This window comes from Vanessa tameamea, chromosome 20 (assembly GCF_037043105.1).
Source record: "Vanessa tameamea isolate UH-Manoa-2023 chromosome 20, ilVanTame1 primary haplotype, whole genome shotgun sequence".
Lineage (NCBI taxonomy): Eukaryota > Metazoa > Arthropoda > Insecta > Lepidoptera > Nymphalidae > Vanessa > Vanessa tameamea.
Window position 1 is genome coordinate 8,236,251 of NC_087328.1, and position 16,188 is coordinate 8,252,438.

General features: G+C 33.1%; 3 protein-coding genes and 1 non-coding gene across 4 annotated transcripts in view; 2 read left to right on the forward strand and 2 right to left on the reverse strand.

Annotated features, from left to right (window-relative positions):
- The window catches only part of Cv-c (crossveinless c), a 517,053-nt gene that overhangs the window by 444,053 nt on the left and 56,812 nt on the right, over positions 1-16,188 (forward strand). The window lies entirely within an intron of this gene.
- On the reverse strand, positions 993-9,576 carry LOC113401606 (general transcription factor IIH subunit 1). The gene is made up of 11 exons (XM_026641581.2): positions 9,139-9,576; positions 8,694-8,895; positions 7,672-7,808; positions 7,015-7,216; positions 5,952-6,057; positions 4,736-4,861; positions 3,959-4,201; positions 3,212-3,310; positions 2,859-2,985; positions 2,395-2,585; positions 993-1,768 (listed from the first exon to the last, which is right to left on the reverse strand). The coding sequence occupies exons 1-11, from the start codon at positions 9,290-9,292 to the stop codon at positions 1,646-1,648; spliced, it is 1,710 nt and encodes a 569-aa protein (XP_026497366.2). The 5' UTR covers positions 9,293-9,576; the 3' UTR covers positions 993-1,645.
- On the reverse strand, positions 6,402-6,474 carry Trnat-ugu (transfer RNA threonine (anticodon UGU)). The gene has a single exon. It is a non-coding gene; the product is annotated as a tRNA-Thr (tRNA).
- LOC113401603 (transcription initiation factor TFIID subunit 3) lies at positions 11,350-16,156 on the forward strand. Its single transcript, XM_026641577.2, has 2 exons — positions 11,350-11,580; positions 11,734-16,156. Exon 2 carries the CDS (start codon positions 11,754-11,756, stop codon positions 15,294-15,296), a length of 3,543 nt encoding a protein of 1,180 aa, XP_026497362.2. The 5' UTR covers positions 11,350-11,580; positions 11,734-11,753; the 3' UTR covers positions 15,297-16,156.

Below are 16,188 nucleotides of genomic sequence, written 5' to 3' on the forward strand. Positions count from 1 at the left end.
ATGAATCCATAACTAATAAAATAAATTATTTTAAATCCTGACCAATGATGTCGAGGTTAAAGATTTTCATTTATCTTTACTCCTACTGCCATTGAAAACGACTATTCGACTTTATCGTTTTAAGGCGAGCATCGGTTTCAAGTAGGTGTTTGACAAATATACTCAAATCATAGTCGGGCAAGTTGATTGTGACAAAGTCATAAGTGATAAGTTTTCTTGTGAAACAATTTTAATGATATGAGCAATTATTTGACTAAATTTATATATGTTGACAGGATTTTTTACAAATTAACACATATACATATGATATTTGGTTCCATGATAATGCTTTGAATTTTATAATCCATTACAATAGAATGTATGTTTTCTTTAAATCGAAATTTTAATTGAAAATCCATCTGATTTTCTTCAGCAATGAGAATCATAATCGAATTTTGCATTGTTTATATTTTGATTTTTGTACTATTAAGATATGATATATACCCAATATAGGCAAACATTCAAGAATAGCTAAACATTTTTTTTTTATTATTTGTTTTGGTAAAATGTAGAAAATTTGCAGGTTTATACTTCGTATACATTCTATTAAGTTGGACTACACATACTTATATTCTGGGTCTACAAAATGAAAGACATCTATACAATGAAATGTTCTATACATTATTACACATTTTTTTAAAATTAATAGTAAGTGAAATTCATCTATTTTTTTATTTTCTTCTAAATTGATTGCTTGTTTTTTATGTTATTTTTTATAAATATATAAACAAATAATATATAAGTGTATCATGATATGTAATGGGAAATATTAATGAAATATATAATGTTTCTTCAAAACTGAAATAGAATCTTTTTGCACTATTTTATCATAAAATATATTTTTCTTATTGTCTCATCAATTAAAACATTTTTTTTTAATATGGACAAGGGTGTTAAAGATATAACATATACAAATATCATACGAAAGACAGAGACGGAAATAATTTAAACACTTTCGTTTTGTGATTTATTTTAATTTAAACTGTGTTAATTTTTTCATTTTTACATACAAATATGCTAGGAATTAACGAATACTTTAATTATTGCTTTGCTTTTGTATACTGTATTTGATATAACTGAGGCAGTTTATTTTAACAGTCAAATATATACTTTAATTCTATGAGAATAAGGTATAAAAGAACATTCTCTTATTTGGAACATTTTATTCGAATATGAGGATATAGAGAGCCGGTTTTAGTTTGGCGATCCTTTTAGAGCTCTATGAACTAACAGTATTAAGGATTCCTTTAAATTAAACTTCTTTAATTCATAATAACATTGTACAAATGTCATTATAACAATTACTGTCATGTTTAAACACTCACACTAGACTATTACCACAATTTATGACAGAAAAATACGGTATAAAGAATCGTTTAGAGATTTTATCATTATTTTATATAGTATGAGACAACAAGACAATAACATAAATCATATGACCTTCATGGATAATATTAGTTTTATAAATCATTGAACCTACGGAATTCCTAATACATGTCAGTCATAACGAACCCAAAAAAGTCATACTCTTATCCCAGATATAACAATTGAAGGCACCAAAACCGGCCCCGAACCAGATAAAACCAGTATTCTTATTCTGCCACTACTACCGCAGCTTGGCTTGTCTCTGTTGCCACAGCGCGTACTTGGCGCAAGCGGTGTCGATCATTTGGTTCATGTGTCTGGTGAGAGATGTCGCTAGGGGTGTGAGGTCACGTAGCATTTTTTCCTGAGGAATAATATCGATCAGTCAAAATCGAAACAGACTTTACCAGATTTAAGCAAGCCCATCACTATAAACGATAGATATTCAACTCATTACATTAACTGTCTGTGCTGTCTGTCTCTCTGTCTGTCTGTCTCTTTTACTTGTAACAACGCTGGCTCACTCACCATTTAAATTAGAACACCACTTTCCATCACTAAACCTTAAGTACACTAATATAACAAAAGATAAAAAATATATATTTATTTAACAAACAGCACCTTCGATATATCTCGCGTTCTTTATAAACAATAAAAACTTGAAGCGTTCAATATACACACAGCGCCATCTATGGGCTTAACTAGAATCTGCGCATATATAAGCTGACTAAGGGATAGAAGTTCTTGCCATATGACGAAAGAACAATAAATGATGAATGAGAATGGTAACTGACTGATGAGTAATTTACGTAAACAGTTTTAATACAAAATATCTAGTCAAATGGATCTTGATTAAAGATTCATATTTTTATTTCGTACTAAGCATTAAAACTCCATGAGGAAGCATTTATCAAATGAAAATCTGATACTAGTAAATCTACTAGGACGCGGTGAAACATAACTCTTAATAATATATATTTTAACACTCACCTCGAAGGGCCTCAATTTAACATTCCTAAACCTAAGCAGAGCCTCGTAGAACTTCTCTGCTCTCGCAGGCGTGTCCTCAGAGTCGTTGCTGGCTCCCGGCTGCGGGAAGCATCTCCACAGCTCCCGCAGCAGTTCGCCGCCCGAGAGGTATAAACGGTTCAGTTCACTTTTTACATCTTGTGGAACTAGTTCTGTAAAGAGAAATATGTATTTGTACAAATTATTTACATAAAAAGATCAATGATTATGACGCTGCTCAGTATTGACGTAAAAAGTAGTTCGTAATGCGCGTTACCACTTTCGGCTCTTTTTAATTTATAATCTGGTCGTGTATAATTCTTTTCGTAATAGGAATGGTGAACTGGCTTGGTGACGACCTCGATCTATTTTTACATTGCATGACATTTCTCACCACCCTCGTCCCTTCACACCCGTCTCATCACACCGACAGTGGGAGTACTCACGCGCCATGCAGGCGGCGTGGTGCTGGCGCATGAGCGCGCCGCCGGGGCTGAGCTCGCCCAGCGCGCCCACGGCGGCGGCCGCGCTCACCCGCACGGGCCGCTGGCACTGCTGCCCGCTCGACCACGCCTGCGACACGCGACACGGTTACCGACCGGTTCATGTCAATTGTAATATAACAGCAGCGACACATATATTTCTCAAATTCAAAGGACATAACCTTATACAACATAAAATATATATATGTTTAAACATCTTTATTGGTCGGCGTATTTATATTAAGTCTTAATGAAGTATATGCACATACTTTTAGTGAATCGTGAATCGTGAATCCTTCCGTTCATTCAGCACTCACCTGACAGACCGACGCTAAAGCTGATAATGGGGGTGGGTTATTTGTGCTTGTACTTGACTGGCTTACTTGCGAGGCAGGACCTAATAAATACCTTTCTACCTGCAACAAAATATTATAAAAGTTCAAAAATGTTTTAATCCCTTGTATAATATACCGTTATGTCATGTTATATCAATAATGACACAAATAGTGTACGCGCCACTGCTAGGCTTAAGCCTTTCAGCCTCTTGAGAAGCTTAAGCGCTTATTCCACCACGAGAATCCAACAAGGGTACGACAACATAGGTACAATTTTGTAAAAATTACATCCGACTCATGAAGATTTCCTCACAACATTTTTCTTAACCGACGTGCACGACAAGCGTTATAAACGCAGTTTTATTATTATTTTTGCCATTATTTGGCGAACTGGCAGATGGGCCATGGTCACCAGCCTTGGGAACTGAGATGTTGCATCCCTTGTGCCTGTAGTTACACTAACTCACTCACCCTTTAAACCAGAACACAACAATACTAAATATTGCTGATTGAGGGTAGAATATATGTTGAGTGAGTTCCTACCCAGATGGCCTTGCACTTCGAAGCTACCATTAAATTAAACACCTGAATCGCAAACTCCTGTTAATATTCATGTGTTCCATTCACTGAGCGATTTCAGCTCACCATAGTCCTGATTGATTTAAACCTAACCATAGCCGGATTGATTTTTTAATTCATTGTTGTTTATGAACCCCTAAATATTCTCACCTTTGATAATTTCAACTCCTGCGCATCCTGTCCACTATTTATACTATCAAGATCTTCATAATGTAACTTTTCCATTATTCTCCTTTTCTTATCAACCGGTTCCGCTGGATCTTTGTCGGTCGTCGGCCTCTTCTCGACACCATTCGTTTCTTTCATACCATTTTCGACTTTGTTGTTATTTGTTGTTTTACTACTGCTATTACTACTACTACTGGAGTTTGTTTTATGACTAGCTTTGAGCACCTGGAAATTAAAAAAAAAGACAAGTTAACTTAAAGAAGGTATATTTTGTCAATCGTTTGCAAACGATACTTTAATATTATTTATAACAATTTACCGCTTCGAATTACGCACCACCTTTTGTAACCCAATGGTACTTAAAAAACGTAAGTCCGCGCTGGATTTACACTAGGGGCAGTCGGAGCTAGTGCCCCGTGCGGCAAATTATCAGGCGCGACCTTCCCACACTAAATTATAATCAATGTGCATTAGTATGAGTGCTCGTGTTTACACATTACATTGTCTTAGTGTGCCTGAGATGACGAAGAGTAGAGATAGCAAAAAAATACAAAGTATTTGTTAATGCACGCCGATAATTTAACGTGGCGCGTCTTCTTGAGTAATCATATCTACGTTAACTTGTCAGTTTTAATCTGCTATATTTACGACTTTGCTCATATAAACTAAACAAGATATTACTAAATATATATTAATTTTTTTAAATTATTTTTTGTAATTTTTTAAAATAAAAAAGCAGAAAAGTAATATCTTATTTACCATAATAGAATGTTGGTTGAACCGTTTTATCATACTGCGGTGTATTGATGTGCCGTCCTTTTCTTTCTCACCAGAATCTTCCTCGGGGAGGAGCGGGACAGGTTCCGTGAATTGAGGTAAATCGACCTAGAAAACAATGAGTTTATTTTAACAAAGTAAAATTCACTTATCTGCTATAAAGCTACAAAGGTTTTGTGTTAATTGTATGTTACACTTTATAATATTTTCCAATCAAAGAAAGGATAAAAGTAAAACAAACCTTTGATTTACGTTTACCACGATTTCCTAACAGTTTACTTATATTGTGCACTACTAACAGTTCGTGACTCATATATATTTATTTATAATACCACACTATTTCGATTTAATTTTACTACTTATATCCACTTTAATTTTACTTTCAAAGTTCCGATTTTTATCACTTAGAACAGTTAGAAAAGTTTTGTCGACGTTCAAAACGCCATTTCTACCTTTTTTGGCCTATATAATATTATATTTGAGAATAAACAGCAGTTTATACTATACTAGGTAACTTAAACACTCCTGGTCAAATATATACCAATTCTCAACGATCGTTTGAACGATATAACGGTTAGCTACAGGGCCATCACACAGACGACAGTATAAAAATATTCCCTATAAAAAATGCATATACATATTATGTACAAACTGGTTATTATCGTTGAAACTGTGTCGAAGTTAATCTCAAAAATCCTATACTTCATATATTTCGCAATGATAAAATACAATACATAACAAAATCTAGTTCAGAACTGTATGTACATTATTAAAAGCTGAAATCAAAACACATTAACATACATTGATACACAAGTCCTGGCTTCACCATAGATAATCAATAAATTAATTCAGATTGGTTAATAACAATCACAGCTGATTCCAACAGCATTACAAATGAATAAACAAAGATGACCTTGAATTAGCGTAACATCATTGGTTGAGATCTAAAACTCGATCTATGATCTAAATCTGTATGATTGATTATGGATTTACAAAACATACAATTTTGTATATTCACGATATTTATATTTACCAAACTATTTTAAAATTAGGTAAGTGGAATAGATTTGTATTATAAATACAAATATTTAGAGAAGTATTTGTAGAGCATAATAGCAGAACTATTATCAAATCACATGAAATATGTTAATCTAAGTTCATCTTTACACCTCTTGCCATTTGAGTATGGTATACTTACTGTTAGATCCAATGTTGTATGTTTCATAGCAGACGCGATAGCTTGATCATCCATTTTGGCACATTCTCCGAATAAATCTTTACTAGACGACGAGGCTATACGATCTCTGTGAAATCAAATAAAATTTTATATTAAAAATTAACTTAACCTATACAATATTATACCTAATAACTAATTAAATTAAATAATTTAACTTTATAAAGTAAAAATTATAACATCATGAAATATAGTATCAATAATACATTAAGATATTTAGTAAAAACAAAAATATAATAATAAAGGATTTAAAAAAAATATATATTAAATTCAACTTGTGATGTATGTCAATATTTTTATCATTCTTAAATTTTGTTATATTAAAAAAACTAAAATGGCATATTTTTATGTACGAATATTTGAAAAACAATATGCAAATATATATATAAAAAATATAAGGAAAAAATAATTACATGCCTCCAGAGAGATTTGAACTCTCGACCCCTGGTTTACAAGACCAGTGCTCTAACCCCTGAGCTATGGAGGCTCCACAAACAATAATGAAAAAGGGAATTTATTTTTAGAAACTATTGTACATTCATTTTTCATTATATTTCGTCAGTCTGTCTGTATTTATTTCCATAAAAAAAAATTACTAAATAATATTGCTAAGTGAACTATATTTTGAGATTAATTTATGATATTTTTGTAGTATTCATTAGTTGATACTATTTAGTGCCTATTCAAAATTTATTTTTTTTCTAAGACCAATCTTAAGAGTGAATATGAATTATTACACCTACACTCTCGATGAACATCTATCACCTCTTTATAATATATATATATAATAAAGAGGTAATTTTTTTTTATATGTAGGACATGATCGCTGAAACTAGATCTACATCATGTGCTATATGGTATTAATTTCATTTATAGTACATAATTTTCTTTATCAATAAGTTTCATCCATGCAAAGGCAACATGAATGTCTGTGGTTTTACTAGTCCACGCAATTTACTAAATATATAATATCAACATAAGTTAATGAAATATATCTAAAAAATAAACTTCAAATCGTAATTGATACCTGTGAAAATAATGTGATTGAAAAAATTTGGTCCAGAACTCAGCTTCTGTCATTTTATTGGGTACATAGTCTACATGTTTCTTCCTAACGGCGGGATATGTTTTGAATATTGCATCTATGATGTCCTGTGTTAAATTATATTTAAGGCCATTGCATCCATCTGTCTGAGGTTGTATATCTGCTAAGAATGCTCCAGAAACACCTGTAAAATTACCAGATATATACAAATTTATTATTTTGTAATATATAAGATGTTATTAAAAATTTAAATGTGTGAAGCTCACATACACAGAGAGAGAGAAAAATAGTATGCACACAATATTATAATGCTTATTGTTATTAGGAAAATACTATAATACAAAAATATAACTGCCTGTTAATTCTACCATATTATGGTTATCGCTAGATATATTTTGGAAAGTCATTTTGTAATACCCTTTACAGGGTTATTATAATACATGTATCATGGAATTGTAATTTGTAACTTTTTGTAAAGTCCTATTTTTTTATTATAAAATTGAGATGTTGCCTTGTCGTAATTTTATTCAGAAGGAAAACAATCTTCACAAGAGGATTTGTAAAAGTGCTATTCCATTAGTTTAAACACTAATTGACTTTTTACAATGAATTGTCACCAACTAGATTCTCATTACTTGCCTGCTTCTTGTTTCATATTAGTTGATTCAGTATAATGTTTCAAAGTGGGCGTGTTCCAGTATTCCTCACTATTTATTACTTTTGATATTACTAAGTCTTCATATAAATGCTTTAAGGTAGGATGAAGCGACAGCAGTCTATGAAAATACAACATAAAATATTTAATTCTGAAATTTCAATTATCAGATATAAGTTTGACAAGTGAGTAATTGTATAATTATATTTATATAGAGAGCCTATATAATATGTTATGAGAGTAAGGGAGTTTGGAACAACACATTTGATTAGAAGTAAATTCTAATATCTTTCTTTCTTCAATAATTTGACATGCAATGTTAGGCATAATGGGCTACAGAGGCCATTGAATTAAACACTGAGTACCAAGAATCTATTGTACAACAAAAAGCCAATGAATCTATTTTGAATGCGCAATTTGGGAATACTTAAATAAATTGATGTCCTCCTCCAATAATACCACAATGGGCATTTTTATGAGAGACTATTATATTTTACATATTATACTGCACAAAATGAATCACAAACCTCACTCAAGGCAAATTTAATTATTTATTTATATCATATAGGTAGTACTGGCAAATCTGCCACCTGTTGGGCGTCACTACCCATAGATATTGACACTGTAAGGAATATTAATCATTTCTCATTAAACCAACACGCAACCAACCTTGGGAACTGAGATATTTTGTCCCTAGTGCCTGTAGTTAAACAGTTTCACTTACCCTTCAAATCGGAACACTCGAAAACAAAGTATTACTAAGTATCAAATTCCAAGTAGAATATAATATGGTCTTGTTGTACCTACCCAATGCTGTTGGTTCCTACCCAAATGGACTTACACAAAGGCCTACCATCAAGTATGTGTAAACAAATAATATTAAACAGCAGGTTTTGAAAATGTTTTGATACTTAGCTTAAAATTTCTGATCTAGTTTACTTTTTAATACTCTAAACTATACTCAGTAATTTATCTTTATATTTCTGAGTTGTGAAATTTAATTTACCTCGATTTCATCTCTAATTCTCCATCTATTTGTCTCTTGAACTTAGGTAAAAGGTTTTGAAGTAGCATTTTTACTTGGTCCCTATCTTTCGCCTGAGCATCTGCCCCAGCTGGATTAACAAAATGAAATGTTGAACATGTTCCATCATGAAGGACGACTTGCAGCTGTACTTTTGGCTTGCCAGCAGGAGAGATTTTTTGTGCTGCAAATAGAAAATATTATGCTCTCTATACTAATAAACATAATTTAGTGAATTTAATTCTGTTAATTTTCATTATCGCATTAATATAAATTTGCTATACTTAAGTCCTTTATACACATTAAAAAACTTCAATATAAATTCAAAATCTTTTATGTTACACATTATAAAATTACAGATATATTCTAAAGAAAACTACTGCTGCTAATTCTTAAATAAAATTTTATTAAATTATTTTCTACTTACTTTTAATGTCTGCATACTTATGTGATACAGCGACTGTGTCACGATTTTCCATCATCCAAGCCAATCTTTGATTCATAACATACAAGGTGCCATCACCTTTTTTATACCTAACGTGACCCACGCTTAATAATACATCTTCTGACGACGTAGTCATTTTGATGATGTGATTAAAGTTTTCTCACAAATCATTTACCAAACAACTTGGAAATGTACTGAGTCCTGAAATGCCTAGGTATAAATCTTCATTTTCTTTAGAATCACCTTTTAGCATTGATAAATGCTATTTTCTACAGATTTCAATTTGTTTCCTATGTCTAAGTATATAAAAACAGTGTTCGGTATACAAAAATGTTAAATTATTTACGAAATTGCATCTATGAAAAGCACATCGTCAGAAAACCATTTGCGGTTTTGTTTGACGTACTGTCAAATCGGTCTAAAGAAGTGTTCGGTGTTGCTAGAAGTGTAAAAACGTTAATTGAATACCGTTACATCAAAAAATATAGACCTAACAATTCAATTTTTATATAGCTACGACCGCGTCTTCACCCGCGTGATATTTGCCTATGACAAAAAAAATCTTAATTTGGCTATTTTTCATGAAGACGAATTGAAGTAATTTTAAATTTTAAATATAAAATTTTTAGATAATATTCAGAAAGCAGCGATAGTCTTTTATAGAGACCGTTAATGCAAAAGTTTGACTTTAATACACCGGCACGCAACTCTAAATTTTGATATCTAGGTCTCTATTATCAAATTTAAGCCCCTCGAAGAACTAATTTAAAAACAGGACGCCTGACAGAAGTGATAACTTAAGTTGAACTATTTAATATTGAAATTGTTAAAAGTTTAGCTTATTACTTAAATTTTATGTATATTCATATGAATATACATTATATATTATCATACATTATATAATAAGAAAAGATTATTTATTAATAACACCTTTTATTGATTAAAATATATAATTTATTCTTAGTTAAAATTCTTGAATATTTACTTAAGAATTTTGTGTATGTACATACATTGTTAGTATCGTTATGGCCTGCCTACCGCAACCATTTTTTTACATTACATTAGCAGCCTGTAAATTTCCTACTGCTGGGCTAAGGCCTTCTCTCCCTCTCAGGAGAAGGTTTGGAGCATATTCCACCACGCTGCTCCAATACGGGTTGGTGAAATACATATGTGGCAGAATTTCGTTGAAATTAGACACATGCAGATTTCCTCAGGATGTTTTTTTTTACAAATTAAGTACATGAAAATTCAGTGGTGCTTGCCTGGGTTTGAACCCGAAATCATCGGTTAAGATGCACGCGTTCTAACCACTGGGCCATCTCAGCTCACATCTACCAAATGCGTAAGAAAAAAGGAAGCCAGACAGACTCCCAGAATCCCCTTCAAAAAGTCCTTTCTTGGGTTAAGTACCAATTTTAATCAAATTTTGTTTAGTGATTTAGATTCGTACAGTAAGAAATGCAGGGTATTTGGGAAGTTAAAAAATTTTGAATGAGTACATAATATAAAATTAATTTGTGCAAATAAATTAATTTGAAACTATATTCTAAACTTGCGATATTAAGCAACTTTTTTTATTACTTTGTGACTTCAAATCTTTTAAGTTGGATTGATTTTTTTCATGGTTGAAGTATATAAAAATGTATACAATGACTATATAATAAGGTAAACACCTTATTCTATTATAATAACAGATGCTGAACGCTTACAGTATATTTAATAGTACTTTAAGGTAAAAGAGATAACGTAATACTAATGCATTGCTCTAATGAAATTTAATTCATTTCATTATTGCATGCACAGTTCAAGAAAGTTATCACCGTAACATTTTTATCTACTCATAATTATAAATTTAAAAAAACAATGAGCGAATCTATTTTATTTCAACAGAACACATTTATTTGAAATAATATGTTGTCTATTGTAACCGATAGTACATTATGTCTTTATCCTATGATACACATGTGTATTTATACATTTAGTTATGTTTCAAGATAAATTACTCTCTTTAAAAACTGATAGATATTTAATTATTAAAATAATGAAACTATTAGAAGATTTGATTGTCATTTTTAGGGCGACATATTGTATTATTATAAATATAATTTAATTTTTCATAAAAAGTACATAATGTTTTTATTCATGAACGCATCGTTATTAGACCGCCATTTTATTTATTATTGCCTTGCAACACCTAACATTGACAACCCAAAATGCAATCATGGCGCACGGGGCACTGTGTTTGTAGAATGCTGAGAAGTTTTTACGTAAACACTTCGCTATTTTGCATTGTAATCCTTAAATCTGTTATAATAAATTATCCGTGACTTTTGAATATTGTAGCAAAGCATACATGTGTGTTCTAAACTTGAAGTTTCCACCTGTTTGCGATATCGTCTCTGTACTACTAGACACTTGCAGGTATGAAAATCATGAGATTTGCTGTTTTAGCTATCCTGTCGTATGTACAGATATCGGGATGTAAAGTGGATCTGTTTATTGTGGTCAGCAAATTGCACATACTTTATTTGAACGTTGTTTTATCGTATTCATTTATATATTCATTTGTTCCAGATAACTTTGTTGGTGTCATAATGTCAGAGGCGTACGCCCGTGAGATACTACGAAGGAATGTTGCGCAAATATGTCAAACTATAGGATGGAATGGTATAAACTCAACTCCACTCGATATTCTAGTTCATGTTTTGGAAAAATACATTTGCACATTGGGAACACAAGCTAACAGATACGCCGAACAATTCAATAGGACTGAACCAAATTTACATGACTTAGGGTTAGTGTTTCGTGATCTTCATATCCAATTACCGGACTTAGCAGAGTATACTCGCAGTGTACCACCTGTACTGCCACCTACCAAAACAGAAAGGTTTCCCAAACCGAAAGAGTCAAATTTAAATTTCTTGAAGCCTGGCAGTCATGAGGTTGTTACAAGACCCATGCATGTTCATGAACACTTACCTCCAATGTACCCCGAGAAAGAACGGGATACACCAGTGGTTGCAGGTACTGTTGAAATCCGTCAAAATGGTATCGACAACATTGACAGTAATGCAACATGTACAAGTCCTGAAATATCAGTCACAGATAGTCCAGAGAAGCCTAAAGACATATTTAAAAGACCAATCGATCCAGTTTCATTACCAAATAGTAAAAGACCGAGATTACGATTGGAAGAAGAAGAAAGAACTAGGGAAATTAGTAGTGTCATGATGACAATGTCTGGTTTTCTTTCCCCGGCAAGGGAAGGTAAACTTCCTGAAGCTAGACCCCCTACAATTGTTTCTGAGAAACATCATGAAAAACACAAAGCAAACTCTCACCACTCCAATGCATCGAAAGTACCTATATTAGAAAAAGGTGATAAAAAATCTAAGAAAAATAAATTATTGAATGGTAAGATAATGAAAAGTAAACGAAAAGATAAAAGTCATAAAGGTGAAAGTAGTAAATCTAGGGATAGTAATAAATTGGAGAGGTTTCCGCCAGGATATCCAATTAAAACTAAAGATGTACATCCAACACATCATAATCATGTTACAATGCCAGCGCCAAGACCTTTGCCACCACCAGCAAAGCCACCGATGGTGCCACCACCATCAATACCAACACCTGTAATTTCTGAACCTTTAAGGCCTGTTATTAAACAAGAACCAGTCGATTCACCTTCTCCTGCACCTCGATCTTCAACTATACTTGGTGAGGATGCAATACCTGTACCAAGAAAAATACCTATTTCTAAATCTCCTCTTGTATCTAATTCTTTACCTGTAAATAAACAATCAACTTCCACAAATTCACTAATTCCAGAAGTAGAAATAAAGAAAGAAGTTATTGAAGAAGAAGAAAAGTTGGCTTCACAGCCAGATAGATCAAAAATAAATATATTTAAAAGAATATCGAACAAATCTAAAGAAGATAAGAGTGCTTTAGAGGTTTCCCCTGACAAACCACAAACACAATCTGATGCTATGATCTCAAGATTGCAAAATTCTGCACCTGAAAGTGAAAATATTAGAGTAAAGAGTGAAGAATTCATTATGAACAATAACAATAGTCCTGTAGATTTGTCAAAAGAAATAGATATAAGATCACATGAAATCATCAATATTGATGATGACTCATTGGACACACACCCTATTCCACCGTCTAGAGCTCTGCCTACTGAATCTAGACCAGTTGGCTTATCAATCAATAAGTCGCTGCAATTACCATATTCCAAAGAAGTAGCTAGTGTCAGTCCAAAAATGAAAAAAGAAAAGAAACATAAAGACAAAAAAGAGAAAGCAGCAAAATTAGAAGCAAAATTGAAGAAACAGCAACAGCAATTAGCATTTGAAATGGTACAAATGGCTGAGAAAAAGAAAATGAAACTGACAAATGAAAAATCACCAAAATCGAGTAGGCCAAAGAATGAATCAAAGCTTCCACAGATGCCACCTGGATTCCCATTCTTTCCAGCAATGCCACAGGGGCGTTTAATGCCAGGTCCAGGCTTGATTCCCGGAAGTGACTTTCTTGCAGGCTTAGCAAATAATCCGGCTTTAAGAGGTTTACAAAATCCTAATTTACTAAGTAATCCATTTGCTTTAGGAGCAGGAGGTCCAGGACTTATTCCAGGTCCTAGTTTCTTGCCGGGTGGTCTTGGTCCCGGTATTTCAAATCATCTAATGCCAATGTGTAATTTCCCTCATACATCTCGGTCGTCATCAGTGAAAATACCACCTATGCTTCGACGCCCTAGCTTGGAGGTAATACCTGTTGATAATGAAGAGGAAAGACTAATGCGGAAGTCTCCTATGATGGGTCGTGATAAAGATCGCCATGATAAGCACAAATCACCAACCATTCCAAATATTTTACAGAAACCAAAATCAAAATCTAGCAAAGATCATAAATCAAGTATATATAAAATGCCTCCCGTACAACCTGATATAACAATTGAGCTTAATCCTCCCAAAGTTGAACAAGTTCGACACGAACCGCCAAGAGAACCTCCTCAACCAGCACGATTGCCGTCGCCGGACCCAGAGGAACCCGCCCCAAATCCTGAACCTGACCCTATTCCTAATCCGCAACCTGTCAAAGTTATACCGCCTGTAATTCCTCAATCACGAGAAATCGATAATTTAGAGAAGAAAAAGGATAAATCACATAAAAAAGAAAAACGTGACAAAGATGGTGTAAAAATTAAAAAGAAAAAAGATAAAAAGGATAAAAATAAGGATAAGTCTGAAAAGAAAAAAGAAAAGGAGGACCGACAAGAAATAAAAGAAAAGATAAAAAAAGAAAAAAAAGATAAAAAGAAAGAAAAAGCAGTAGATGGTTTAGTACCTAAATTAACTCTTAAAATTGGTTCTTCCAACTCGAATTCGCCTATGCCTCCTAGTTCGCCAGATATATTTAAGTTAAACATAAAACCCGTTGTAAAAAAAGAAGAAAGTTCATCTCCCATAAAGGATGAAGCTGTATCCCGCGAACATAGTCGGTCCCCAGAGTTAGCTCAAATTTCCGCACTGGTAACAAGACCGCCAAAACAAAAACATTCTAAGCATAATCACATAGCTGAGTCGGAAGCTCAATCATCTTCACCTCCTCTGGCTTCGCCACCAAGAAAAAATCGACCACCTTCAAGTCATTCAAAGTACAAGAGAATACTTTTCAAGCCTTTAGTAAAGAAAGGGCTGGGCGATAGTTATGAAGATGAATCCGCGTCCATTTCAGAGGAGCCAGTGATAATGGTTCCGGGTCAGGCGCCTGTGGCTGCGCCTGCGTCAGCGCCAGCGCCAGCGCCTACTCCTACGCCAATGCCTACGCCTGTAGATAAACCGAGTGGACCATTACCAACACCTTATTATCTGGATGAACAAGGTAATAAAATTTGGGTTTGTCCTGCTTGTGGTAGACCAGACAATGGCTCGCCCATGATTGGTTGTGATGGGTGTGACGGTTGGTACCACTGGATTTGTGTAGGCATTACGGAAGAGCCAGGTGCAACGGAAGATTGGTTCTGTAAGTCATGTCGTGCTAAGCGTGCCGCTTTGGTATTGGCCGGCGTTGCCTCCGGCAAGAAGCGTGGTCGGAAACCAAAAGGAGAAAAAATCAGAGACTGTCATTGACTGTCGGACTTTTTGTTGTTACTGAGATTAGTTTTAATTTTTCCGTTCGATAGACGTGAATAAATGGATTGCGAATATTGTTAATGGATTATTGTTGAATGATATCATGCAGATACGTTTCATCATTTATAATGTTATATCATAGGCTAGAATTAAGTATAGATAATAATTGAATATTGACATAAAATGTTGAACATAAAATAGTATAGGTACATGTATTAATTACCATAATTTTAATTATTTTGTTAAATTTCTTATTTCTCGTTCGCTCGGTTAGATCAAGTTTAATGAGAATGCGGGCGTGTTGTACACATCTCGCATGTAAACATAGAGGTAATATAAGATTCTTTTTATATTGTACAAAAAACTGAATTTACTTAAGAAATTGGTGATGTATAAAGTAATGTAGTGAATATTTAAATAAACAGAAAGAAGGCTGGATGTAAGTTCAGCCAATATTTGAATATTTTCATATTATAATTTTAATATAACCCTGTTTTTTTTTGTTGAATTTGCTCCTTCTTATCTATGTACAGGGCTAGCACAATCTCGCATTACCCTCTTGCTCTAAGCGGATCATCAAAATCGCGCGCAGTCGAATATAAAATAGCGCGAAGGTGCTCGTCCTAACACGATAATTTACATGGAGACGGGAGGTAAATGTAAATTTTTTGATTTCAGCCAGTGGCCAATTAAATATATTGGTACTCGAAAATGTAGTAAATTATTTAAATCCTTCATGCGAAACAAAAACTACCATTTAGCAGATTTTATTTATTTTATAAAACAAGTGCATTGCATACAAAAAGCTGTTATCGGAGAAATGCAATAAGTATGTACTGATTAAATATTAATGTTTATTTTCGTATTTTTTTTTTTACTTAACAATTGT

What these genes read in the sequence shown, in the direction of transcription:
- LOC113401606 (XM_026641581.2), bottom strand. Translation starts at nt 9,292, where the DNA reads ATGACTACGTCGTCAGAAGATGTATTATTAAGCGTGGGTCACGTTAGG. An exon ending in TAAGTATGCAGACATTAAAA is followed by an intron (nt 8,896 to 9,138) that starts GTAAGTAGAAAA and finishes TTCTATTTGCAG; the next exon opens with CACAAAAAATCTCTCCTGCT. An exon ending in GAATTAGAGATGAAATCGAG is followed by an intron (nt 7,809 to 8,693) that starts GTAAATTAAATT and finishes GTATTTTCATAG; the next exon opens with ACTGCTGTCGCTTCATCCTA.
- LOC113401603 (XM_026641577.2), top strand. Translation starts at nt 11,754, where the DNA reads ATGTCAGAGGCGTACGCCCGTGAGATACTACGAAGGAATGTTGCGCAA.